This window comes from Mustela nigripes, chromosome 6 (genome assembly GCF_022355385.1).
Source record: "Mustela nigripes isolate SB6536 chromosome 6, MUSNIG.SB6536, whole genome shotgun sequence".
NCBI lineage: Eukaryota > Metazoa > Chordata > Mammalia > Carnivora > Mustelidae > Mustela > Mustela nigripes.
The window spans coordinates 55,659,311-55,685,180 of NC_081562.1; the positions used below are offsets into that span (position 1 = coordinate 55,659,311).

The 25,870-nt window shown below is 42.7% G+C and overlaps 1 protein-coding gene across 8 annotated transcripts in view; it reads right to left on the reverse strand.

Annotated features, from left to right (window-relative positions):
• The window catches only part of DUSP16 (dual specificity phosphatase 16), a 77,311-nt gene that overhangs the window by 2,828 nt on the left and 48,613 nt on the right, over positions 1 to 25,870 (reverse strand). For all 8 annotated transcript variants that reach the window (XM_059402633.1, XM_059402632.1, XM_059402628.1 and 5 more), the window contains 3 exons: positions 17,657 to 17,820; positions 7,030 to 7,189; positions 1,529 to 1,652 (listed from right to left, as the gene is read on the reverse strand). In XM_059402633.1, the coding sequence (XP_059258616.1) occupies positions 1,529 to 1,652; positions 7,030 to 7,189; positions 17,657 to 17,820 (448 nt within the window). The remainder of the gene's footprint in view (positions 1 to 1,528; positions 1,653 to 7,029; positions 7,190 to 17,656; positions 17,821 to 25,870) is intronic.

The following is a 25,870-nucleotide window of genomic DNA, read 5'->3' on the forward strand; positions in this document are numbered from 1 at the left end:
GGTACCACCATCAGAAGTACAGACTGAGAGCCACTCTCCAGCTTTCCCTGTATTGTGCCTTCTCAAAGTCCCCATAGTCACTTCCTCAGGACATTGCATGTTTTAATTAATGACAAGAAAAGTGGTTATCAGGTGACCAGTGCATCAAAGCACACACTCAAGTTCCTTCTGTCTCCAGCATGATGGAGTCATCAGCTCTCAGGTGGCTCTGTGTGCTAAGCACTGGGCTACTGCATTAGACAGAGTATTATCTCATTCAGTCCCCAAAACTACCTATGTCAGGGGGGTATGTTACCCCATCATATAGGGACACAAAGTCCTTAAGTGACTTGCCCAGAATCACACAGCTGGGATTCAAAACCAGGCCTAATGTCTGGGTCCATTTTTATAACCACTGTGTTAAAAAGAATCATCAAGGGGGTAAAAACCAGTAATAAATAGCTTTTATGTTTAATTGTGGAAACAGACTCTTAGATGAATTCATTGACTACTGACCTTCACAGACACCCTGCCAAAGACGCAGGAGTGAAACCACACTGAGGATTTGTACTTGAACACAGAGGAAAATCACAAACTCCTTGGAAATCAAGTAACCTAAAGCAAACTGAGGTCAGAAACAACTGGTCTCACCGTAACAAATATAAATGTAGGGTCCTCGTAATAAGACTTGGTAACGTGACAAGAGTGCCTTTCCTTCTGCTTCCGAAATGGTGCCAGAAGCCTTGTGGGGAGAACAGCCTGACTGGGGGACGAGGGAGCTGATGGAGACCAAGGTAGGACCCTTCTCCTCCAGGCTCGCTCCTCGCATGAGAAGCTGCTCGGGCAGCCCATTTCTTTCCACATCTTCCAATGTGAGAAAAAAGTCCAATTGTTACAACAGGCCTGCTTCCTGCACCCATATGTACTGGCTCTCTATCACACGGAAACTCCCCACCTCTACTCGCTAAGCACGCAGGGGCCGGTGATTCATCCAGGGCACAAACCCTGGTCCTGTGCGCGCTTGCCACTTGCCTGTCCTCCACTTGGCCCAAGGGTGGAGAGAGCGATCCAGTCAAAATGCAGACTCTGGACAACTCTAGAATGTAGGACATTGGACTCAGTAAACGTATTTTGATAATTACTTGCTCTCGGGCTTTTTCCTCACAGTGATGGAGGCACAAAGCTTGAAGCAGGAGGAGGAATTCTGTAATGGGTAATCTGCTGGAGCTTTTTACCCCTCAGATATACTTCCCCAGTTAGGAAAAGATATAAACTCACTTAACAGGATGGTGTTCTGTTTAGATTTATTGTTCCTGAAAATTAGAAAGTAGTTGAAGATGAACCCAACACGAGTTGGGTGGAATTCATGCTAACTTATACAAGTGCATTCTTCTCTGGTCTTTGAAAAACCATTTAAAAATCCAGTCACCTGTACGGCATGTAACTAAAATAATCCTGATTTGCTTTAATTTGGTTCCATGCCCTCCTCTCCCTTCACACTTCAGGTCAAATGAAAAGCCTGTCACACAAGACACATTCTGGCCCTCACCTGTAAGCTTCATCTAAGGACATGTCCATCCTCTTCATGATGTAGGCGATGGCGATGGTGGCCGAGCGGGAGATGCCGGCTAAGCAGTGCACCAGGACGCGCCCGTTGGAGGCCTTGGCTTTCTCTGCAGGAGTCAAATTTAAAAAGGGTCACTAAGAACAACGATGGTCAACGGTGAGATCTTGCTGCCAGTTACTTCCCTTCATCTAATAACTCCGAGTAAATCTCATCTACTTACACATTGTTCCTTCCAATAATTTCTTAGGGAGATAAAAGGAAGATCACTTCATCATTTACATACAGGACAGCAAAGGGCCAGATGTGTTAGTAAGCACGGAGTCCCCTAACTCAAGCTCTTCTCTTACTCGGTACCTTTCCCAATGGGTTTTTTACATTATTTTTATTTTATTTTTTTTTTTAAGATTTATTTATTTATTTGACAGCGAGAAATCACAAGTAGATGGAGAGGCAGGCAGAGAGAGAGAGAGAGGGAAGCAAGCTCCCTGCCGAGCAGAGAGCCCGATGCGGGACTCGATCCCAGGACCCTGAGATCATGACCTGAGCCGAAGGCAGCGGCTTAACCCACTGAGCCACCCAGGCGCCCCATTATTTTTATTTTAATAACCTTCCCTGGCTATACATCCTACATTATGATGACATGATTCTACTTCTTTAGTGTGGAAAATTTCAGAATGCAGAGAAGCATAAAGAAAACAACTTTACCCATGTTGTCTGACACTCCAACTTCTTTCTAGTTAGGTAAGAGATACTACACTTTTTTTTTACAGTTTTGAGACTGGATTTTCAGTTTTGAGATATAACTGACATATAACATTGTATTTCGGTATAATGTTTTGCTACATATAAGAGGTATGAAATTTTAAAAAATATTTTCTCATTTCAAACATATGTGACATACATTACTAATTTTAAAAATCAGGAGGGTGGGGAAGGAGAGGACTATCACCATATCACATCAGAATGCAAAAAGATGCCAGGTCAGGGTACTTTTAAAATCCTGACTCATAGAACCTCTCTCCCTATAGTTTAGATTTTTCTGTATGTCATAAAGTGGCTCAACTTTATTTGCTGAATTTAAGAAGAAAACCATGTGTGTGCTATGAATCAGGTTTTCCCTTTAACGAGGACCAAGGGAACTTGAACCTTTCCTGGATATCCAGGAGTTCCTGACTGCATCATGTCTGTTCCCTACAACAGGGTAGGTGGGACTTTTGGACACTTAGAACCAAGAACATTCAGCCCAACAGTGCTGCCATCTCTCCCTGTTGAGGGACTTCAGAAGCTACCTGTGGGAGTAAGTGAAGTTGCTCAGGCTGCCTGGAACCTGCTAACATGTCAGCCAGCACTAGGACTGCCTCACTTCAGAACAGTGACATGTGCGCTTACCTATGAGCCACAGCTGTGGAGCTCGATTCTCCCCTTTTCGCTCTTGTGTTGGCTGACACCACCAAAAGTTACCAAACCTTATATGTCAAAATTCTTGTAATTCAAAGATCTCCTGGGACTCTGCTCTGGCAGCTAAATAGTAATATAAGGCCTCTCCAGTCTCCCCACTTCTGTTATAGACATTACAAACTCCTAATGTCTGTGATTATTCATGATGTACAAAACACATAGGACTTTTGGATAGTATATGAATAATCAGCTTTTCTCTAGATAGTGAAATCAAACATAATGAAACAGTAACAAATGAAAATAAATTCTTGAGACAAGGAAATATGTACTATACAACATGATAATATATAAACTCATGTACATCAAGTCCCATGCCTTCCTGGCCTCTACTGTTCTCTCCCTTGTCTCAACTACACAGTCCTCAGCCTGTACTAATCTTAGTAGTTCCACTTTTGCCTATGCTGCTAAGCTCAAAGCTGAGTCTTTCATTCGATTTCAAAAGGGAACTGTAATTCAGATTGTATTGTATTCTTCTAGCTCCATATTACTTGGTTCTTGCCCTTTGATCCTATTTTAATGTGTAGTGTGTGTAATGTGTGTTTTTTTTATCCTAATCTCATACTGTAAGCTGCTTTAAATTCTTATTGGAAGTAGGCTGGATTTTAATTTTTTAAATTTTATTTATTTAGCTAGTTAGAAAGTGTGTGTGCACTCACGTGGGGAGGTATGGAGGTGGAAAGCTGGAGGGGAGGTCAGGGGTGGGGGAGGGAGAGAGAGAGAATCTTAAGCAGGCTCCATGCTCAGCATGGAGCCTGACATGGGGCGCAATCTCATGACCCGGAGATCATGACCTGAGCCAAAATCAAGAGTCAGATGCTTAATGACTGAGCCACCTAAGCGCTCCTCAGAAACTTTTTAAAATGTTGACAATATTCTCTCAATTATTTAAAACAGTTATCTCAAAACAAGACTATAAGAACCTAGAAGGATCTTGCTTCTAATTACTTCAGAGGGCTTCACACTGGGCATATATTATGCACCCAGTAAATACTGGCTAGTTGACTCATACATACCTTAAAAAGCAATCTTTATAGAAAATGTGGAAAGAGTTGGAAGGAAATAAAATGATGATAACAGATGTGTTAGGATGTTGAGGTTATAGGTTTCCTTTTCTCTGTTTTTCAAATATTCTGCATTATACTTTGCTTTTACAATCATGACACTTCTGAGGATGTATTTTAGAAATCTGAGGGGTACCTATGTGGCTCAGTCGGTTAAGCATCTGACTTTTGATTTCAGCTCAGGTCGTCATCTCAGGGTCATGGGATCAGGCCCCATGGGCTCAGTGGGGAGTCTGCTTGGGATTCTCTCTCTCTCCCTTTGCTGCACCCCTCCCTACCCTGTGCATGAGCATGCTCTAATAAATACATAAATCTTAAAAAAAATTCTAAATGAAAATATTACACTAGATTGGGGTTCAGCTCTTGACAGAAAGGAGTCCTAAAGAGAGTATTAAAGCAAAGGAAGTCACACACACAGGGAGCTGGCAGAGAGAAGGGAAAGGCGTGCTGGGCGGCCATGCAGGAGGACCCAAAAGGCCGCTCAGCCAACAGTTCACCAGGGCCATTGCACATGCCCCATGGGGCGGGGTGGGCAGAGCAGAGGGTTGCTAGAAAGAAGGTTTCAAAGGTGAGGAGTAGGGGCTGGAGGGCCGGGAATGTCAGGCTACGGACTGAAGGTTGCTGAACAGGGGGCAGCAAAAGCACGGATGGTGTAAAAAAAAAAAGCACGGATGGTGACAACTGGAAAGAAAAAAAGCAGGCTGTCGCTACAGCAGCTCAGGAATAAAAATCGAGGTCAAAAAGGGCAGAGAGAATAACAAATGGGTAAAGGGGAGCCAGTGAGGATGAGACTTATAAAGGCTAAAAATAAAGAAGCAATCACTACGCTTACAGAAGACAGCTCTAAGAAAAAAAACTGAAAGAACTCAGAGGATCATTTGTAAAACTGCTATTTAGTAAGACCAGTTATGAGGACAGGGTATTCTCCGTCTGTTACTCACTTTAATCGTCACAACTCCCCTCTAAGTACATACACTACCTTCCATTTCCAGATCAGGAAGCTGAGAAGCTTACACCAATCACTTAACTAGTAACCAAGGAAGGCAGGACCCAAATACAATTTGGCTCCAAAGTACATGCCCTGGGTCACCTCCCTGCAGGGCCCACATGCAAACTCAGGATGCAGGGCGGGAGCCGAGGGCAGGGTGAGGAGGGAGAGCACCAGAGGAGCAGCCAGCTGGGACCGGGCACCTCAAAAATGTCCCACAGTCCCAGGCAACCCCAGCTCACTGCTGCCATGGGAACTAAAAATAAAGACAAAACTCCATGAACACTTCAGTCCTCCCAACAAACCCAGAAATTTGTTGAAATTTACCTCAATAATAGACAAAACCTCCACAAGCCTGTAAGTCACTCAGCCCTGGTAAGGGGGCAGTTTTCCCACTGTGCACCTGCCAGGACTGACCACGGCAAAGAGCACAGTGGAGGCCAGCAACCACTGTGACCATGCGTCGGACTCCAAAGGGTTCACACTGAATTACCGGGCTGGAGGCATGGGGAGCAATGGCCCTAGTAAACAGGGCTGAGCAAGTGAAATACTGGGAAGTGTAAATATTTTCAGATATTACTAATAAGTTAGAATACGTATCTGGGTGTGCTTAACCAAGCTGGAACATGGTAAATTCCTTCTGTCTGAACTAAGTGGCAGGATGACCCTTAGGTCTACCAGGAAAGAAGCAAGCAAGCCGGGGCAAAGTTACTCACTTTCTCTTTTCTACTAACTCTCCCAAAGCTCGAACACTGAGATGAGGTCTCTTCTAAATAGGTCCTGAAACTGCACTTTTAGCTGAGATTAGAGCCAAATGCCTCTGGATTGACATGACAATCAATAGGAACATTAAGTGTTACCTTCTAAATAAGCAAAAACAAGGATAGATGTATGAATACATCCTAGAAATACAGCGGTGGGGTGATTCATTTGGGAGTTTTATTTGTGAATATTATAAAGTGAATTATCTAAGCCATTTATCTTCTGATGTTTCAAAGACTGCATCCTAGTTAAAGATGAAAACTTGGCAATCTGGAATCTTGAAGGGGGGGGGGGGGGAGAACTGTTTTGGAATTACTCAAAGTTCCAAAAGCATTATCTAGAAATTCCTCTCTCAGATGAAAGGTTTAGTTGAAGGGCTTAATGTACATAATTTCAGATTTTTAAAGGAACCAGTTCTTTTCTTAATTACAGTAACAAATTCAGAGTATTTAATTCAGAGTGCTCAAGCTTATGTGACTAGAGGAAGAAAACATCATGAACTTCTCACATGGAACATCAGGAGCAAAGGGGCTCTTCATGCTGGTTGAGAGCAAACAGTGGATCTCCCCCGTTCAGCCACTTGTCACTAAAACTGCATTTCAAATACACATCACCAGTTTCCCAGACCAGACCTGATCGTGAGGCACCAAAACGTCACCAAGCACCAGGACTGACAGGCCCGCAAGCAGAATACAGCACAGGAGGGATCAGGGAGTTTTTTCTAGATCCCCTACTACTTGAAATTATTGGCACTTGGACTGAGGCTTACAAGTCTCCGTGACATAAAGATGGGATTTGTTTTCACAGGATTTGACCTTTCTCTGGGGAGAACATAGCGAGGTGAAACCAGTTTAAGGAACGCCACCAAAGCTTCCAAGAGTCATTTATGGGATCTGAAAAAATGTCTGAAGTTTAATCCCATAAGTTTAACTGATTTTCAAATACTTGCCAACATAATCACAGATCTCATCAGGATTAACCTCGTGGTGTTCAGGAAGCCAGAATATCACAAGGCAGTCCCTCAGCAACAGCATGGCACACATGTCACCTTGGCCACTGAGTAAGATAAGCAGCAACATGTGTTGTTCCTAGACTTACAGAATCTCTGAAATAGGCTCCTTTCCTCTAAAGACAGAAAAGGGAAGGAAGGGGTATACCTGTATATGAGACTCTACATAACCCAGTGGACTTATAATACTACCGGAGCTACTTACCAATGAAATCTACTGATTTGTCCAACCATGGCAAAATTTTCTCACAAAAGCTGTCATTCACAGGCACTCGCAGGAAATGAGACTCCGGGATAAAGTCGGGCTTAGGACAGGTATTGCTGGCATTTAACACATAACTAATGCCATTCTGTTGCATCAGCTCCTGTGGAGGGAGAGAGCAATTAAAGAGATGAACACACCAGCAGCAATCATTTTGGAAGAGTGAAGTTTAATGACAGGAATTACTGGTTTCCTTGAATTCAGCGTTAATTCAACCAGTGAAATCCAAAAACCTAGCACAGTGACATTTAGTGACTTTAGTTTAAAGCAGAATTGTTTTTAAGGGCAAAGAAAGGCTGTTTAAAATAGCATGTTTAAAGGGATGCCTGGCTGGCTTAGAGATTGAGCGTCTGACATTTGGTTTCAGCTGAAGTCATGATCTTGTGGGTCATGAGACTGAGCCCGGTGTCGGGGTCCACAATCATCAGGGAGTCTGCTTGAGATACTCTCCCTCTGCCTGTCCCCCAATTCTCTTGTGTGCACATGCACTCCATCTCTCTCCCTCAAATAAGTAAATGTTTAAAATAAAATAGTATGCTTGAAGATCACACATCATTAATATAATCATCTCTTTTCATTACTGAGAAAGAAGTGGAAGAATACAAAATAAAACCAGGACAGTTTACTATGACTTTACAGAGTATAGGTATATACAACAAGAACATTTTCTTCCCAAAGGGAACATGCTGGTTGTTCTCAAAGATGAAGTCCTAGGCAGTCTTGTCGCTCTGAATATTCTCTTTAAAGACTGAATCTATTGCCATTGCTTTAATTATCAGCTCTACATGTTGACGACTTTTAAATATACATTCTCTTTAATTTCCAACCCATCCTTCCAACTACCTCCTGGGTGTCTCTGTTTGCATGTTCCTCAGGCCCTTCAAACTCAAAATGTCAGAAACTCAACACATTATCTCTCTGGGCCCTAAAGTCCCATTTCCTCTTTGTCACCATAAGTTGGTTTATGGTAATACCATCTACCCAGACACCTGAGCTAGAAAATACCATCTACCCAGACACCTGAGCCAGACACCCAGATGATCAAGTCATCTGTTTTCCTTCATGACCCCTATCCAGATGGTCGCCAGATCCTTTTGGTATCCACCTCCCATCTGTCCTCTCCTCTCTGTTCCCTGCTGCTCCTTGGCCAGCGGGCAGCCCCAACAACAAATGAGCCACCAGGGAGCTCTTGGAAGTTTGAGCAAAAACCAGAGTAATCTTTCTTATAATCAAACATGGGCTAAGTGCTTTGCCCACACTTCACTGTCACTATGTCACTGCCTGCTCCTGTCCAATCCCCCAACGTCACATGTGCACCCACCCTTCCATGCTGCCGTTCATGCCACTCCTGTGTTTTGGAGGCCCTGTTCCTCTTCCTGGTCACTCTCATCCACTTTTCTGGCTTTGATGAAGTTAACCTTATTGTGCACTCCTTCCACTGACGCATAACTCACCACTGCACTCTCTTCCAAAGCACTTTGTTCAGAGTGCACTGCTGTTCTGAACAGCTAATGCTGCTCCTAGCTAATGCTGCTCCTAGCAAGGAGTGAGGTAGTGAGATCTGGGACTGACTCGCACTTGTTTTCCTACCTTTAGCACCAGGTACACAGCAGTACTCAATACATGTTTGCTCAACCAACACCCTGTCCACTATTTCCCAGGCAAGCCCCCACAACCCCCCTTCCTATAGTTCAAAATGTTCTAAGCCTGAAATAATTCTCTTTTAAGCAACTCTGGTCATTCCTTGGAATGGTACCTCCTCTACAAATGTTTTCCAACTACCTGAAAGACAGTTGGTCATTTTCTTCCTATTTTCTCTCCTGAAATATGCCAATTCCCTAAACCTCTTCATTTACCACATAAGGCACAATAAGTATATTTACACAAAGGTAGACTCAATAAATCCAAGCCATGTAAGCCCTCTCTCAACTGTGAGACGATAATGTCAAGAAACAGATTTGGGAACCAGGTGAGTTTCCTGGAGTGACCGACTGACCCTGCTTTCATGTGCTTCTGGTAGGTTCACAATCAGGTTGTGAAGATCTTAATGGTGTTTACTACAACTTTTCAACTTTCGTACATGTAGCAAAGGTCACATTTGTTTTTCCATGCTGAGATTACTGCCACTTGATCAACTGCAGTATCTCCCATGTAAAATGGCAATGGGTCCCTCTGGAGTTAAGGAGCCTTTCAAGCCTTTCTTGCCAATGGTCCTTAAATGAATCATTTTATAGGTCCTTCTCCTATCCATCAACAGGACTACAGACTTATTAAAAGTGAAAGGATATAGTAACGTCACTTTCTACCCAATTCAGTAATGAAGACCTAGAAGTTTCAGAAGATAACAGGCAGTTCTCCCTATGGACAAAACATGTTACAAATCTATAGTGACTGTCAAATTTGATTTCCCCCATAGAAAGAGTGTAACAATGTATGCTTTTGACAAGTAGCTTCATAACCTTCAGTTTATAGAAATGGCCACTGAACCTAAATTCAATCAAAAAATATTGTTGAGAACCTTTGCTAGAGGCTTATTAATATATTATGGTATATAATACATATTAATAAAATATCTACCAGAATAGTATTTAACAGTTAATGAATCCCTACTATTTCCAAGTACTGTGCTGAATATTTAAATAGACAATCTCTTGAGGATGTGGAGAAGGGGGAGCCCTCGACACTGCTCATGAGAATGCTAACTGGGACAGCCATTCTGGAAAACAGTATGGAGTCTCCTCATGAAGTTACAACTAGAACTATGATCCAGTAATTGCATTACTGGGTATTTACCCAAATAATACAAGAACACTGACTCAAAGGCATACATGCATCCTATGTCATAGCAGCAGTATTTACAATAGCCAAATTATGGAAGTAGCCCAAGTGTCCAGGGATAGATGAAAGGATAAAGAAGATGTGTCTCACACACACATACACACACACACAAATACTATTTGGCCATAAAAAAGAATGAAATCTTGCCATTTGCAATGACATGGATGGAGCTAGCTTAGCACATAACGCTAAAGGATATAAGTCAGAGAAAGATAAATGCCATATGATTTCAACTTCTATGTGGAATCTACAAAACAAGGGAAGAAAAAGAGACAAAGCAAGAAACAAACTCTTAACTCCAGAGCACACCCTGTGGTTACCAGAGGGGAGTGAGTGGGGGATGAGGGAAACAGGTGAGGGGGATGAAGGAGTGCACTGGTCCTGAGGAGCCCGGTGACAAAGGGAAGTGCTGAGTCACTACAGCACACAGCTGGAAGTTTAACAGAATGCTGCATGTTAAGGATGCTGGAATTAAAAACTTAACAAATACATAGATGGTCTCACTTAATCCTCACAACCACCCTCTGCCGTGGGTACTATTTTATCCTCATTTTAAAAATGGGGAAACTGAGGCTGCATGTTTGCCAAGTCACACAGATAGCAAGTGATCTAGAGTCAAGATTCATATCCAAGTACATTTGTCTTCAGAATCCATCCTGAGTCGCCATGCTCTCATGCAAGTTGGATGGAGCAGCAAGGTAACTAGCCTACATACACACGTTCTCTTGAACTAAATGAAGCAATGTTAAGTTTAATTTCATTCTTTAGGCTCTTTTCAACTATCACTAATAAATTAGAAAGTTAAAGGGCACCACTCTGGCTGTGAGCTTCTGTGAGAAGGCTTTCCGAGCGACTCGGGGCACATGAAGAGGTGTTTCTGTCACCCTCTGCTTTCCCTTACTGTCCTGGCCGCTGCAGCCCCAGGCATCATGGTGCTGGCCTCTGGGGTCACGTTGACACCAGTGTCGACTGCTGCACAGTGAGGACGAGCTGCCGGTGTGCCTGGCAGCTCACAGCTGCCATACCCCCAGCACAGCAATCCCTTGACTCTGAACACAGCAGACACATGAGAAGGACACCCATAGATAATCCAAGCTCACAAAGCTGTTGTAGTTCAAAAAAGTATTTTTCACTTACAAAACAATATACCATAATAGATGCATTTAAGTAATGCTTTTTTTTTTTTTAAGGTTTTGGGGGGGGGGCAGTAATGTCTATATCCAATGTGGGGCTTGAACTCATGACCCTGAGATCAAGAGTCTCATGTTCTTCTGGGCCTGTTCAGTGCCCCAGCAGTTTTACTTTAAGCAACTGGCAAAAGAGGGAAAGGGGAATCAGACATTAATGTATTAAAACTCAGTAATGTTAAAATAAACATGAAATGAGAAAAAAGGAAATGATCTCAATGATAAATGTAATGATTTATAAGCATTTTACTGCAAAAAAAAAAAAAACTTAAATCAATTATCAGTTATAAGATAGGACTTGATAAATTAAACATGGCCAATTTTAAATCAAAGAGGCAAAAAAATCCTAAAATGTTACCATGTAAAATTTAAATATGATTTGGCTGCTAAATTAAATACAATACATAATCTGGATTGGCAGGTATACATCCAGTGAAAAAGTTAAAAGAAATCATTAAAAATTATACATTACACTTGAAACATTTCATTTTTATTTAAAATAAATACATGAATTCACTAACTTCTGGTGCAGAATCATGTTCATTTGCTTGTTTTTTGGTAGGAGTTAGCTGATTGGCGTTCTTAAGCAAATCACAACCAAATGCATCTACTACTTAGAGTTTCCATTTCTTTGAAGAAGAGCAAAAACTTATAGAACAACATCAGTACAGAATGCTGGAGTATGACCCCTGGGTATTTTACAGTTGCCTTCTGCCCTAGTTTAGACAGAAAAAATATAAAGCAATCTGTTTTTCCTGAATCTTCCCAAAACATTTACCTTAGGTCATAGAAAAACATCTCTCTTCCTTCCCTCATTCATATTTCATGAGTGTATGTAATATTTTAATTACTATGCACAATAATAATAAGGCCACTGGCCTAAACAGGTCCGAGCGAGAACACATACAGTGCCTCCCAGTGAGTGCGTAGTTCCAGGGGAAGAAGCAGCTGCTCCTAGGTCAAGCGCCTTCTGCCCTCCACAGGGTGGCCCCAGCTGGGGCTCTCGGCTGCGATGGCGCTGGACCTCTGAGGCCCTGAGTTACAGGCAGCAATACACACTAGTAACCTGCTCTCCTGATTATTTTTACAAATGTACATACACGTGGCTGAGAGGGCATCTTAATCAATGTCCGTGGAACCGGGATGGAACTATAATTATGAAGAATGGGCTGTTTTACAGAATAACAACTGCTTTTATTCACAGATGAACATCAATGACTTCTTACTGTGTTATAAAGAGGTATTTATGAAATTCATCCCATTTTTAGTATGTGTATAAAACATACACAACTGAATATTATTCTGTCCCATAATTAAACATCACAGTCTGTAAGCTTCCAGTGGGCACTCGTTATGCTGTTTAATATTTAGCTCAACTTTGGGCTAAGTCGGCTAACACGTGCCTTCTACTGACAAAATAATCTTTCTTGCCCTTCAACTATCCTTCTGATACCTTGGCCTCTTAGTTCTTTGAACTTCTCACCTTGACCACTCACTGAGACCCGGTTTGGTCTTGGTCATTAGCAACAACCAGCCCCCAGCCAGAATCTCGACCTCACACACCCCACTCTTGGACTCTTCCTTCTGTCCTTCCGGCTTGCTGTCTCTTATACCACTACTCTTGGAATCCTTCAATTCCCCAGGATCCACCCGCTGCTGATCCCACCTCTTTTCTTTCTGTCCTTTATCGTCATGATGTCTGCCTTCATGCCTTGCCCAAGTGAAATTCTGTGGTCAGTCATTATAAACCACTTCCCTGCTTCCACCCTCCTTTGTCCCACTCTGGCTTCTTCCCACTCACTTGGCGATTCTGCAGCCCTGGGTAAACCTCATTCCCCACCTGGTCTGCATCTGCACCCACGCCACGCAGCTGAACGCAGCCAGGGAGAAACATTCAACAAGGCCGCTCAGTCTCACTTCTGACTCGTGCTCCTCAGCAGTCATTTTATTTCCCTAGTCCCTCCACTTTCCCTCTCTCCTAGACACCAACCATCCCACTTCCCTTTTTCTTCAAACAAAAATCCTCATTCTCAGCTGATAGATGATCTTGTTTCCTATGACACTGAAAAAGGTGACTCAATCAGAAGCAAATCTGTATAAATTTCCACTAACCAAATTTGCCTTTCTGGCAGCACACATACCTGTATGCTCGGCCTTCCCTCCTAATGGCATGGATGAACTCAGTGTGGCAGGAATAATTAAAAGTATATGGGGACTGGCCCAGAAACACCAGAGCACCACCTAGCACGCTACCATTCATGACGTGCATGATCTTGGGCGGGTCACCTAACCTCACTCAGCTTTAGTTTGCTCACCTGTAAGATAGGGTTAATGCTGTCTATTTTGTAAAGCCATCGGAGGACAAAATAACAGGCACATGATGTAAGAGTCTCATTAAATGTTAGTTCCATTACTTTATCTTATTTTATAAACAGCTTGTGAGAATGTAAATTGGCACAGATACTATGGAAAATGGTATGGAGGTTCCTAAAAATATCAGAAATAAAACTACCATAAGATCCAACAATTCCACTTCTGAGTGGGTATCTTCAGGAACTGAAAATGCTAACTTGATGAGATCTCTGTGCGCCCATGTTCACTGCATCATTATTCACAGCAGTCAAGACATGGAAACAACCTAAGTGGCCCGTCGACCGATGAATCTATAAAGACGTGGTATATACGTGCACAATGCAGGGTTCCTCAGCCATTAAAAAAGAATGAGATCTTGCCACTGGCAACAACATGGATGAACCTTGAGGACATTATCCTCAGTGAAATAAGTCAGAGAAAAACAAACACTGTCTGATAACACATGTGGAATCGAAAGGAATCTAATCTACTCATAGACACAGAGAACATATATGGGGGTGGGGTGAAGGTGGTCAGAAGGGACAGACTTCCAATAATAACTACAGTATAGCGGCTGTAGTTCATAATTGTCTACTGTATATCTGAAAGATGCTAAGAGAGTAGATCTTAAAAATTCTCATCACAAGGGGCACCTGGGTGGCTCAGTGGGTTAAAGCCTCTGCCTTCGTGCCTTCGGCTCAGGTCATCACCCCAGGATCCTGGGATCGAGCCACATCGGGCTCCCTGCTCAGCAGTGAGCCTGCTTCCCCCTCACTCTCTGCCTCTCTGCCTACTTGTGATCTCTGTCTGTCAAATAAATAAAGAAAATCTTAAAAAAAAAAAACAACTCTCATCACAAGAAAAAAGTGTAACTGTGTGGTGACAGACGTTAACTAGACTTACTGTGGTTTTACAATATATGCAAATAGCAAATCATGTTGTATACTTGAAACCTTATATATGTCAATTACATCTCAATAAAAAATAGCTTCTATATCATACAGTATATGAATTATGTCTCAAAAAGTTGCCCCCCTCCAAACAAGCAATGTACATTTTTCACTAATTCAAACGGTCTTCTTCTCATTGGCCTTAAGTAGGGCAGTTACACTGAATACAGCAGGCTGGATATAAAAAGGGTTCATCTGTCCCCTGAGACTGTCCCTTGAGAATTTAAAAAATGGATTCTGGCTTCAAAATACAATTAAGAAAACTTCCAGAAATGGCATTTTCTAGTCAAAAAATGAATTTTTATTTTATTATTAATTACGATTTCCATTCACAATTCTTTCCCTTTAAAACTTTCTGTCTCCTAAACCATGAAATAAACTTTGTCCTGTAGTTGGACTGGTTTCTAAGTAGGGTTCTATGATCTGTTGATGCAGACTGTGGAGTAGTACATGGGACACAGACCGACATATACCAACATATATATTGATATAAAGAGAGATAGATAAAACTGCTCTATTTGATCAAGTTTCCCATGCTCAGCTAGACTGAGGAGAGACGGCACATTAAATCACCACAGGCATCACAGTTCTAGATAATGGAACTGTAATTTTTCTTTCTGAAGTCAATTCAGTACGTAATTTTGCATTTGCCACTCCTTTTGCCTTCAAAACTGACCTTAAGTCCTATCTCCTCCATCGCCTTCCTCAACCAACCACACCCACTGTAACTAGCAGCTTGTACACTGGGCCTCTTGCTGACAGTAACCAGGGTCCCTACAGACCAGGAACTGTCCTTGGTGCTTGGCACGTGTCACTTCATTGGAACCTGATGTGAACACTAGAAGGCAGAATCATGGCAGTTCGTAGGTAAGGAAACCCAGATTCAGCAGCTCAGCTAACCGGATGTGGCTGGTGAGGCAGCCCCAGGATGATGGACTGGCCAGTTCCGAGGCCAGCTCTCCACCGTGAGGCCACGCTGCCCTGCCAGTGGGCCTACAGTCAGTCATCCCGTCTTGTGCATCACTGTGGAATGAATAGGTCTTGTCTAACCAAATTGCACAGTGTGTGGTGTATTTTTACTGATAACTTTGACCTGCTGTCTTCCCAGGCCACATGGAAAGGCAGTCTTCTGTGTCTAGGCTAACTCGGGTAAGAACAGAGAAAGAGCAGCCATCCCAGTGCCTGTGGAAGACCAGGGAGCACAGGAAAACCAATTCTGCATGTTGAATAAGGGAATGAACAAGCAGCACACTGACAGCACACGGTTTCCTGGGGCGGGAGTGAGGGGGGTAGCAGAACCTCAGGGAAGCCTCAGGAAAGTTTAAATCACAGAGCTGAGCAGGAAGATCAGAAATAGAGGCACATCTATTCCCAAATTCATCTGCTGAGTGATGCTGCATAATTCATCTAATATTTCTGTAATATTGGCTTCCTCATTTATCAAAGAAAGACTCACTACATGATCGCTAAAATCCCATTAAGCACTTTGATTCTTCTCAACAATGAATCCATAGGCTGATACAAGTTTCTACTCACCACTTTCAAAGCATGCTGACCTCTCACCATCCTCTAGTCTACACATCTGTTTTCAAGAAGTTTCCTGACAGTCTTCCACAGAAACTCCTTGCCCAGGTTGTTTTCCCCATGAACTTGCATAAGTCCACTCCTCCCACTACGACCACCTCCTCCCAATGCATCTGTGGACGTATCCTGTTCAGTACACACTGAAAAGCCAATTAAAGAAGGGAAAAAACCACCCTTTTCCCCATCCTCGACTCCAGGGTCCAGTTTAACTGCTCTCACCTTGCAGGTGCTCACAGAGTTATTATATGACACAGTTGTTAAACCTGGAAACAGCACATAGCAAAAATGGGCCATTTAATGTAATGTCAAAAGCAACAAAAATGATCTATAATGCAATTATTTGTAAAATCACCTGCTGACTGGTTACTTTTTTTTTTTTTTTTTTTTTAACTAGGGGGTAATTCTGAGCAAGATTCTTAACTAGGAATTTTTTTTTATTTTCTGAATTGAGGATTAACTAAAGCATCTTCAGCTTTGCCCCAGGGATGCATGGGACTCTAGGAAATTAATTTTGCTTCTGTGACACAGTCTGTTTATCTCGAAAAGAGAAATAATATTAATCATATGTTCAAAGGAACTGTGACCCCACCAGAAAAGGCTCAATACAAGTGCAATCAAATTTCAAATATATCCCAGTAAAAGCAGACCTATTAACAACAGTGTTGAGGCAAAATTTTAGAGAGGCAGGAGTTTTAAAAACAAAAAAGAGAAATGAAAGAATGTCTCATCGCTGCCCAACGATAGGGTATTTCTGCTTTTCACATGCTAACACAAGCCAGTGCGGAAGTTAGATTTAGGGTCAACCCAATGCTTTCAGCTACCCAGGGAGAAAACGTTAAGTTATCCCCCTCCTACAGGAAAGTTGTACCTGTAAATCACCAACAGGTCAATTAACATTTTGCTTTTTCTGTTACAGGTGGTGTAAAAAGAGGTTTTAGAGAAAAACCACTATTCTTGGCAGCGAGAACACTGGCTCCCAGCACTACTGGTTAAGAGCATATGAGCTATGGAGACAGAGCTCAGTTCTACAACTATTAACACTTGTACCTTCAGATACTCAGTGGTACCAATACAGGTTCCTGTGTTAGGCACACTATGTTCAACAGTGAGAATCCATGCTCTTCCCTCTTCTTTCTCAATGAAAATGCTCCAGCCAGCCTCTGACAGGGGATCCTGAAATGCATGCCCTTAGCCCTGGCCTCACCATCTTATTCCCAACCCCCATCCCTCTGGCCAGAGGTCCTTCTTCAATCCAAGCCTAAGCCCAGTTCCTTTCTAGTGTGCCTCAATAAATACATTCCTAAATGTGAAATCTAGGAAATCTAAGCCTTCCTGAGTATGCCCGATTACTAAAACAGAGAAAATGAATACCCTAAGAAAATAAAGCTAAACTTCTGAAAAATCCTGTCCTATCCCAGGACCTTCGAGAAATAAGCCAATACGATAACAGATTAGGCTTCTTGTGGCAATCGGTAATATCAAACAAAACAGCCCTCTAGAACATAACCCAACCAACCAGCTCACAGGGAGCCATACCGAGCACGGGGCACTTCTTTTCTGGAAGCAGCAGGTGCTTCAAATGACAGCGAAGAGGCAATCACAGTTTCTCCAGCCGCTAACAAGAAACCCTGTAGTGAAGGAGGTTTTCAAAGCACCCACCTTGTTGAGGACATCTCGCTGGCAGCCGAGATAAAGATTGGGAAGAATTCGGGTTGGCCCAATGTTGGCAACAGGTAGGCAAGGCTGAGAAATGCAGGTAGGGACTAGAGCAGATTTTCCTTCACAGAGGCCAGGGAAACAACGGGAGAACTCCGCAAACCCACCTAAGAATAAACATCATAGAATTATGCCATATACAAAGATAAAAATCAGCCATCAGGGGAACTGCTCAAACAAAAAGGTTTAAAACCAGGGGCGCCCAGCTGGCTCACTCAGTTAAATGTCTGCCTTTGGCTCAGGTGGTGATCTGGGTTCAAGCCCTGCACTGGGCTCCCTGCTCAGCAGGGAGTCTTTTTCTCCCTCTGCCTGTTCCCCGCCCCCCCCCACCCCATCATTTTCTCTCTCTCTCTCTCTCTCTGACAAATGAATAAATAAAATAAAAATCTTAAAAAAAAAAGAATAAAAACAAAAGCAAATCCCACAGATGCAGGTGGGTACCCCTGCGCACACACTCCCGTCCGCAGGTACCAGCCGCTAGGTATGGGACACAGCCCGGCACCGAGCCTTGGCTTCTGGGGCCACAAGAGGGGGTGCGGCCCTGAGGACACTGAGGGCTCCTCTCCTCCTCTCCATCTCCCACATTACATATCCTGTATTTCCTCCCTGTTCCCCATCCCCCAAAGGAATGCTTTTCTGTGGAACTTAAAGAGAATTTAAAATAAGTAGCAAATAACCAAGCCAAGACAAATATTCACAGGAGCAAAATGAGGATATTAAAAAAAAAAAAAAAAAAAGTGAACTGAAGCCAGATGTTATTTCTTCAAAATAAAACTAATCAAGTTAAAAATTCTTCCTAGAATTAACTTAAAATCTTCCTGCTATACAGGTTGTTTCATTTCAAAGGTATCACAAACATACACACCCCTCTTCTTGCAAATATTCTCCACAGCAAGCCCTTGAAATTCCTGGACAGTGAATCAAGGTTCCCATAATCACCCTGGATTCCTGGGCTCCACGGTTCATTTTGCTCAGCACTATGAAGAAGTGGTGACAGACCCTAACTGCTTAGGGGACATGAAGGACTTGTGCCAAGATTCCCAGACCCAGGAGAATCCTGTTTCTCCTAGTCCAGTCCTTACAATGATCTGCTCTATGACCTTCATTAAGACACAATCTTGCCGTTTCATAACGGAGCCACAGGAGACACATTCACCTCCTCTGGAAAAGAAAAAATGAGCAAGGTCTTCTCTGGGTTCTCCAATCTAAATATTCCTTGCTATCCATATCCAGACCCAGAACCTAAAGATTCTGAGAAATTTTCAGAGAAATCCTCTGCAGCCAAACCCTCACTACTTGCTAAGTTCAAAATCAGGAAGCAAAGAGATTTGGATCACAGGAAATACTTGTATATTTTTAGTACTATTCAATTAAAAAAATTACCATGTTATTAGAAGTCAAGGAAACCCTCACTTTTACCTCTTTAATCAAGCCTTAAACAAGATACTAAATTCTCTTTTTAATATTTATCTCCGGATCCTTGAGTTATAGTCTGCTAATCTTCAGCCCACTTGCAGAAGCTAATACAAAATGTGCCCTCAAAACCTGCACATGCACAGAGAGCTGGAAGATGTCATCCCTTACTGTCCCCGGTGGTCATATGGACTCCTGTGTCTGTTGTCAGTGGCTCCACGCTGAAGCAAGTGAGGGTGGCAGGAAATCAGTGACAAGTCTGCCTCCTCCAAAATGCTGAAGTCTGCATCACTAGCCTCCCACCTAAGTGCGCCGCCAGCAGTGTGCTTACCGAGGTGCTTAAGAAATAACCCAATGGCAAGAGCAGGTGGTTCCATTACAGAACCCTCCAATTCCTTCAGGTGGCAGACACAGCCCTCAGGGCGTGTCCTCGTACAGGTTCGTGGCTTCACCGCCTGCCATTTCCAAGCATGACCTCCAGCCACACAGGAGCCGCTGTGATTTCACACTCCAGCGCTATTCTCCCATCCAGGGAATAACACCGCCACTGCCAGGCCCTATGCACACACACTCGGCAAACCACAGACAAGCCCCATGATCGAGGCTGCGGCGGAGCTGAGCTCAGATACAGTGGGACCTGGCCTCACCTGGGGGAGGCCTTCCTCCACCCTCCGTCTGCAGCTAATTATTCAGCTACGTCTTGTTAGGATTCACCGGAGACACAAAGGGAACAAAGCAGTGCTTCTCAGGGTGCATTTCCTAAAGTGTGCTCCCCAGCACTGGGGTCCTGCAGGGAGCAGAGGGGACACTGGCCCAAACAGTCAGAGAAATGCCGCACACCCTGTCCCTGGGAGAGTCACAGCACACACTAGCATTATTAAAGGCTCCAAAAGGTATCTCAAAAAAAATGAGTTTAATTTAACTCAAGTCAGTTTGGGAAACTTGCTTGTCCCCGGCCATTTCACCCCCTAAACTCTATTAATAGCTAGGGCAACTCCCACATAAAGAAATGCTAGCCTAGGGCCAGTGCAAGTATGGGGACGGAGTACGTGCAGAACTCCTACACTCATGACATAACCCACGGGCAACCTCAAGAAAGGGGTCAGCCTTTAATGGCCTTGTATATGAGGGTCACTGATTAGGACTTGTAATTTTCTTCCTATTAGTGTTCTGTCCCTTCTCAGTCTAGTTGCACAATAGTTATATTCAAGGTGAGGTATGGTTTTTTTCCCTCCAAGTATTTCTTATAACAGTAAGTGTTAAAGGGTCTTACCATTCTTTGCCCATCTCACACCTACCCACCACAATAACTGATAGGCTCTATTTTGATTAGAATTTAATTTATTTTGATTACTAAATTAATGAATATTTATTCTATTAATAAATTAATTTATCAATAAATTATCAATTTTTAAAAAAGATTTTATTTATTTATTTGACAGAGAGAGATCACAAGTAGACAGAGAAGCAGGCAGAAAGAGAGGAAGGGAAGCAGGCCCCCTGCTGAGCAGAGAGCCTGATGTGGGACTCGATCCCAGGACCCTGAGATCATGACCTGAGCCGAAGGCAGCGGCTTAACCCACTGAGCCACCCAGGTGCCCCAAATTATCAATTTTTAATCATATTTAATTGATAAATATTTAATATTTAAATTTAATATTTAATAATTAAATATCAATGTTTAATTGGTAAATAAATTTATCGATTTATTAATCGATAAATTAATATTTATTAATAAATTTCTTTGGGTTACAATTTAATGAGTTTAAATGTTAGCTTCTTCTAACTTCTGTGGTTCTGGTGTTTCTATAGGGAACTGTTCTCACATTTTTTCCCTATTCTGGCTCCAAAATATTTCATGGACTGGTGTCTCATTTAAATCCAACAGAACCATATTTCAGTAAACCCTCTCAGAGAAAAAGAGGAAACTCCATTTGAATTCCATTTTAAATTTGTAAGTAGTCAGACATACAAATAATACAAGTAATCAAAGAATTACCTAACATTTACTAAGTGACATATATTGCTCTAAGCACTTATAAGTAGTTATTCAATCTTTATAACTAGGAGGCAGCTGCTGTTACTATTCCCATTCTACAGCTAGGAAAACAGTTTCAAAAGACACAAGGTAACAACTGGTAGAACTAGGATATGAGCCCCAGCAGCCTGGCCCTAGAGGGCCAGTCAATCGTTGTGCTATAGATCTTCTCCAAATACTACAGGATTAACTCTTAGGATGCAGGTACAGCCTTGCTGATTTCTTTAGGGCCCTGCATGGTACGCCTGGTGACCTAGGTCTCAATACCAGGCTAAAAACAGCCATGGGCCTCTCCCAAACTGATGGCAAAGCCTCACTTCCCCAAAGCCATATATGGTTCAAAAGCTTCAATGAGGGAAAAAAAGGGAAAGCAGTCTGACATGACTAGAGACACAAGAGACTCTCAATGCTCTCATTTCACACGTAACCAAGAACAGAGCTGACAGCTGAACTAGTTAAGATAGAAACAGTCACTGGTTTGTTCGTGATCACAGTGTGCAAGATGGTGGGGAAGCTGAAGCTGTCCTGAGGACTTCCAGGCCATCCTCCACAATGCAGCTCTCAGAGGGGATACAATTTGGCAACAATCACCAGCATCCGACAGCCTGGGCTGTTTGAGGTCAGCTTTATCACTAATTACTACCATGATCCTAAATCAGTTACCTTGGGAGGTGGGGTGGGGGACTCTCAAACATGAGCATGGCTCTAGAAAATTCTAAGAGAACAGAAATAAATGAAAGCAAGAAACCTGTTTTTAACCTCAAAACATAACCAAAAAGCCAAACAAAACAGCAATAACACACTGTAGGACACATTATAAAATAAAAAGAAACTTCTTTTTTACATATCTTTTCAGCTGATCTCAGGCACAAACCCGAAGAACCTTAAAATATTTAACAGATTTTGTTGAAATCAGAGCACTCATTTAGTGCTCAGTCTGGACTGAAATGTCCCAAACTATGGCTGCTAGTCACTTCCAGAAAACACTACCTCAGCCAAAGAGTACATTTTCCCTGATCTTTATCTAAGACAATGTTCCACTCTGCTAACAACCTCCTTCATTGACAGTTTTTTCCATTCACTGACCTTTCATTCATTGTTGTACTCTAGTGACCCCAGTTTCATTTCATTAATTAACAACAGATGAGACACTGCCTGATTTCCCCGAACTCTTGAAAAACTATCTGTGGCCTCATCAGCCACTCAGTTTTGAAATATGTCTAAAATGCCCTTCTCCCTCTTACAAACCAGACTTAACAAGAAAAGTATAATTCATCTGTGCAAACTTTGTTACAGATGGCTGACAGATACAGACCCGTCATCATCTCTGCCCTGTCATAACCCTCCCCGATCCCCCAGACTCTGTGTTAGACTGCCTGACAAGAACACACAGCATCAGTTCACGATCTGCTTGTGCTGAAAATCTTTTTAAATACTTTTAAGGTTGGCCAAGGATTTAACTCACTATCCAATCTCACCACGTTTCTCCTCTCCCTAGATTTTATGGTCTTTACCATCTGGGAATGGAGAAAACACAGTCCTGTAACCCCGACGAGCTTCCCAAAGATAGACCTGAATCTAGGAATGGTGGTAACCACGCTCCCCCTTAGGCTGAAGCATTTGCTTCCAAGAGGAAGACGTGTGCGCAGACACGCCTGGCCCGCAGAGAAATGCGGACAAGGGGACGGGCAGGGAGGTATGCAGACCCCTCTGGCCTCCACAGATTTGAACAGACAGGCAGACAAAGTACAATCTCTGTTAGTCTTCCACAAATCCAACCAGTAGAATGCTCATTTATAAATACACACATATATATTACTTTGAACAGAGAAAATGTTTAGTATAAAGACATTCATAACTTATATAGTATTTTATTTTCATTCAGCCAAGAAAAACTTCCTTCAGAGCACCACCTTAACAATTCTAATCACAAATACCATTTTCTGTAAAAGCCAATGTGAACCACCATTTAATTTTGGGGGGAAAAATCTGCCAAGTAAAATACATTTAACAATTCTACTAAACAATCCCAATCAGTCACTCTTTTCTCTCTGCCCTTACAACCAGTTATAAATCACCGTGATTTTTCTTAAAAAAGAATATTTGTAATAAACAAAAGTAGCCTTTTACTACAGCTTAGTGATGTGAAATAAAGGCTCAAGTCTCAAATTCTAAAAGCGGATTCCCTAGTCTTTTAGTCAAAGTAGAGATACAGGCCATCTTCCTTTCCTTTAGAGACAGCTCTCTGTAGGGAGAGACACAGGACCTCTCCAACAGGTGGCTGGTCCTCAGAGCTCCCTCCGCCCCCCAGAGCCGAGCAGAGCGGGAAGAGGAGCTAAGAGCTACTCCCTCCCACATGGTGGGGGGAATTCCACAGCTCTATACAAAAGTAGTACTTATACCAAGCTCAATTTTATGAGAGATGTACTTCTAAACAGTCAATGCAAATCAATTTTTCATTCAAAGACTCCCTTTTCATGACATAATACAAGCCATTCACTTACCTCTCCCAGAGTGCATGTGCAGGATTTAAGTACCCCCCACCTGTACAGAACAGTTCTCTCCATCCTGAAAATAATACCTGCTACTGTGCTATTAGGAGACAATCCTAATATTAAACACTAAATTGCTGACACTGTATTTCAATTGTTGAGACGTTATTTCACAACAGATGGACATTTCACTTCACAATGAAGCGACTGATTCGGGCAACTCTGTCTCTAGCTGCTCACAAAAAAACTCAAGTGTGGTTACAATGCTTCCAGGTCAACGGACTGTCCACATGGAGAGTTGAAACTAGCTAAAGAAAATGAAACAAAAATGAAGGTGCCATAATGTCGCGCCCCTGGTGGAAGCAAACAGACAAAAGTAACGGTAGGACAGGCTGGTCTCGAAGCCAGGCCACACGTTTGACAGACCGTCTCTGGGAGGGGAGAGAGCATGGCAGATTTTCCTCAACAACTTCAGCAACATTCCAACTTTGTCTTTCTCAGCCAATCTCCACTGAACAATGCTGATGGAAAAAAAAAAAAATCCCTAATAACAGAAGGCATTAACTGCAAGGTCCTATTCCATCTGCTCTGTAGCGACCAGAGCACAGACTAACAGGAAAGTGGACAAGCAGAACTTCTGCAGAGACTATGCAGGAAGCCAGACAAGTAGCCTCGGTCTCATAAAATGTGCCCCGTAAATGACATCTCCAAAATAGCTCGCTCTGTACTAATCAACTTTCTCACCTGGTGCAGTCAGGGGATGAGAAATCCTATCTAATCTAATTTGTGGATTAATACAGTTATCACCTAGACAACAAAACAGTTTTTAAATTTTCAAAGTACTAGCATTAAAAAAAACTATAATAATCTAATTTCTTGTGATTCAGAATGTCTAGATCAAGATAACTTTATCTGCATCAGTTAGCAAAATCCAGAAGTGTTGTTCAGTAAAGAATTCTCAGAAGATGTAGGGTGATAGCTATTTTACTGATCTTGGCAGTTGGCAATACAGAGCTACACCCAGAAACTCCTCCTCTTAAAACACCCAGAAAACACAGCTAGGACCCTGAATAAAAGCCCTCAAACAAAGATTATTTTAAAGAATGCAACCAAAAGAACCAAATGAAAGGAATATGGTCAGAATCCACAAGGAGATCTGTAAGAGGGGAGCCAGATTCACAGAGGCAGCCCCTACTGGTCCTGCAGTAAAATGTGAAGACAGGGCCAAGTGAGCAGGGTCCGGGGGCTTCCCGAGAAGAAAGGACTTAGGAGGACCCTACTGCCTTCAGCATGGAAGGGGAGGTTATTAAAGAGACCACATTTGCTCATTTCACCTGAAAACCAAAGATTTCCAAGCTTGTCCCATTTGATGTCCCCAAATCCAACCTAACACTTTCAACTCCCTTTGATCATTTTCCTGAAAGATTAACATTTAAAATAAAGCCAAAGCCAACATCTCCCTCTCTTTCCTTCCACATCCCCATCCATGGTCACCCCATCTTCTCAGTTCAGCCAAACTGTTTTGCAAAGATGTTTGGCAACATTCAGTTGCTGTGCCAAACACACTGACTTTCCTCCCCCCCCCCTTATTTAAAGACTTTATTTATTTGAGAGAGAAAGAGCACAAGCAGGGGGAGAGGCATCGGGAAAAGCAGACTCCCCGCTGAGCAGGGATCCCAATGTGGGGCTCAATCCTGGGACTCTGGGATCATGACCCAAGCCAAAGGCAGAAGCTCAACCAGCTGAGCCACCCAGGCGCCCCACACGGACTTTCCTTTATGTCCCTTCGATCTGCCCTGCCTTCCCATTCTTCTGCCGCCCTCTGCTCCAGGACCTTTATCCCTCACTCTTAGATAAACTCCGTAACACCTCTCTCTGGTCCACTTGTCCTCCCCACTCATGTCCTCTGCTGCCAGATTAAGCATCGTAAAATAAAGTTTTGATGTGGTCTCTGCTCTCAATACTGACTCAATACCGAATAAAATACAAAATTGTGAGCCAGACATTCAAGACCCTTCCTAATCTCAACCCACCGTCCAACCTGATTTTCCATGCCACCGCCTTCCATGGAAAAGGAAAATTGGGTCTTCTGTTTTCCTAACACACTGTGTTTTCCAATCTTGGGCCTTTGGCAATTTAGTGTCTCCCCCAATCCATTTTATTATTTCCTTCCAAACCATAGGCAAGCACAAGCCATACCTCTTCTACAGAAGG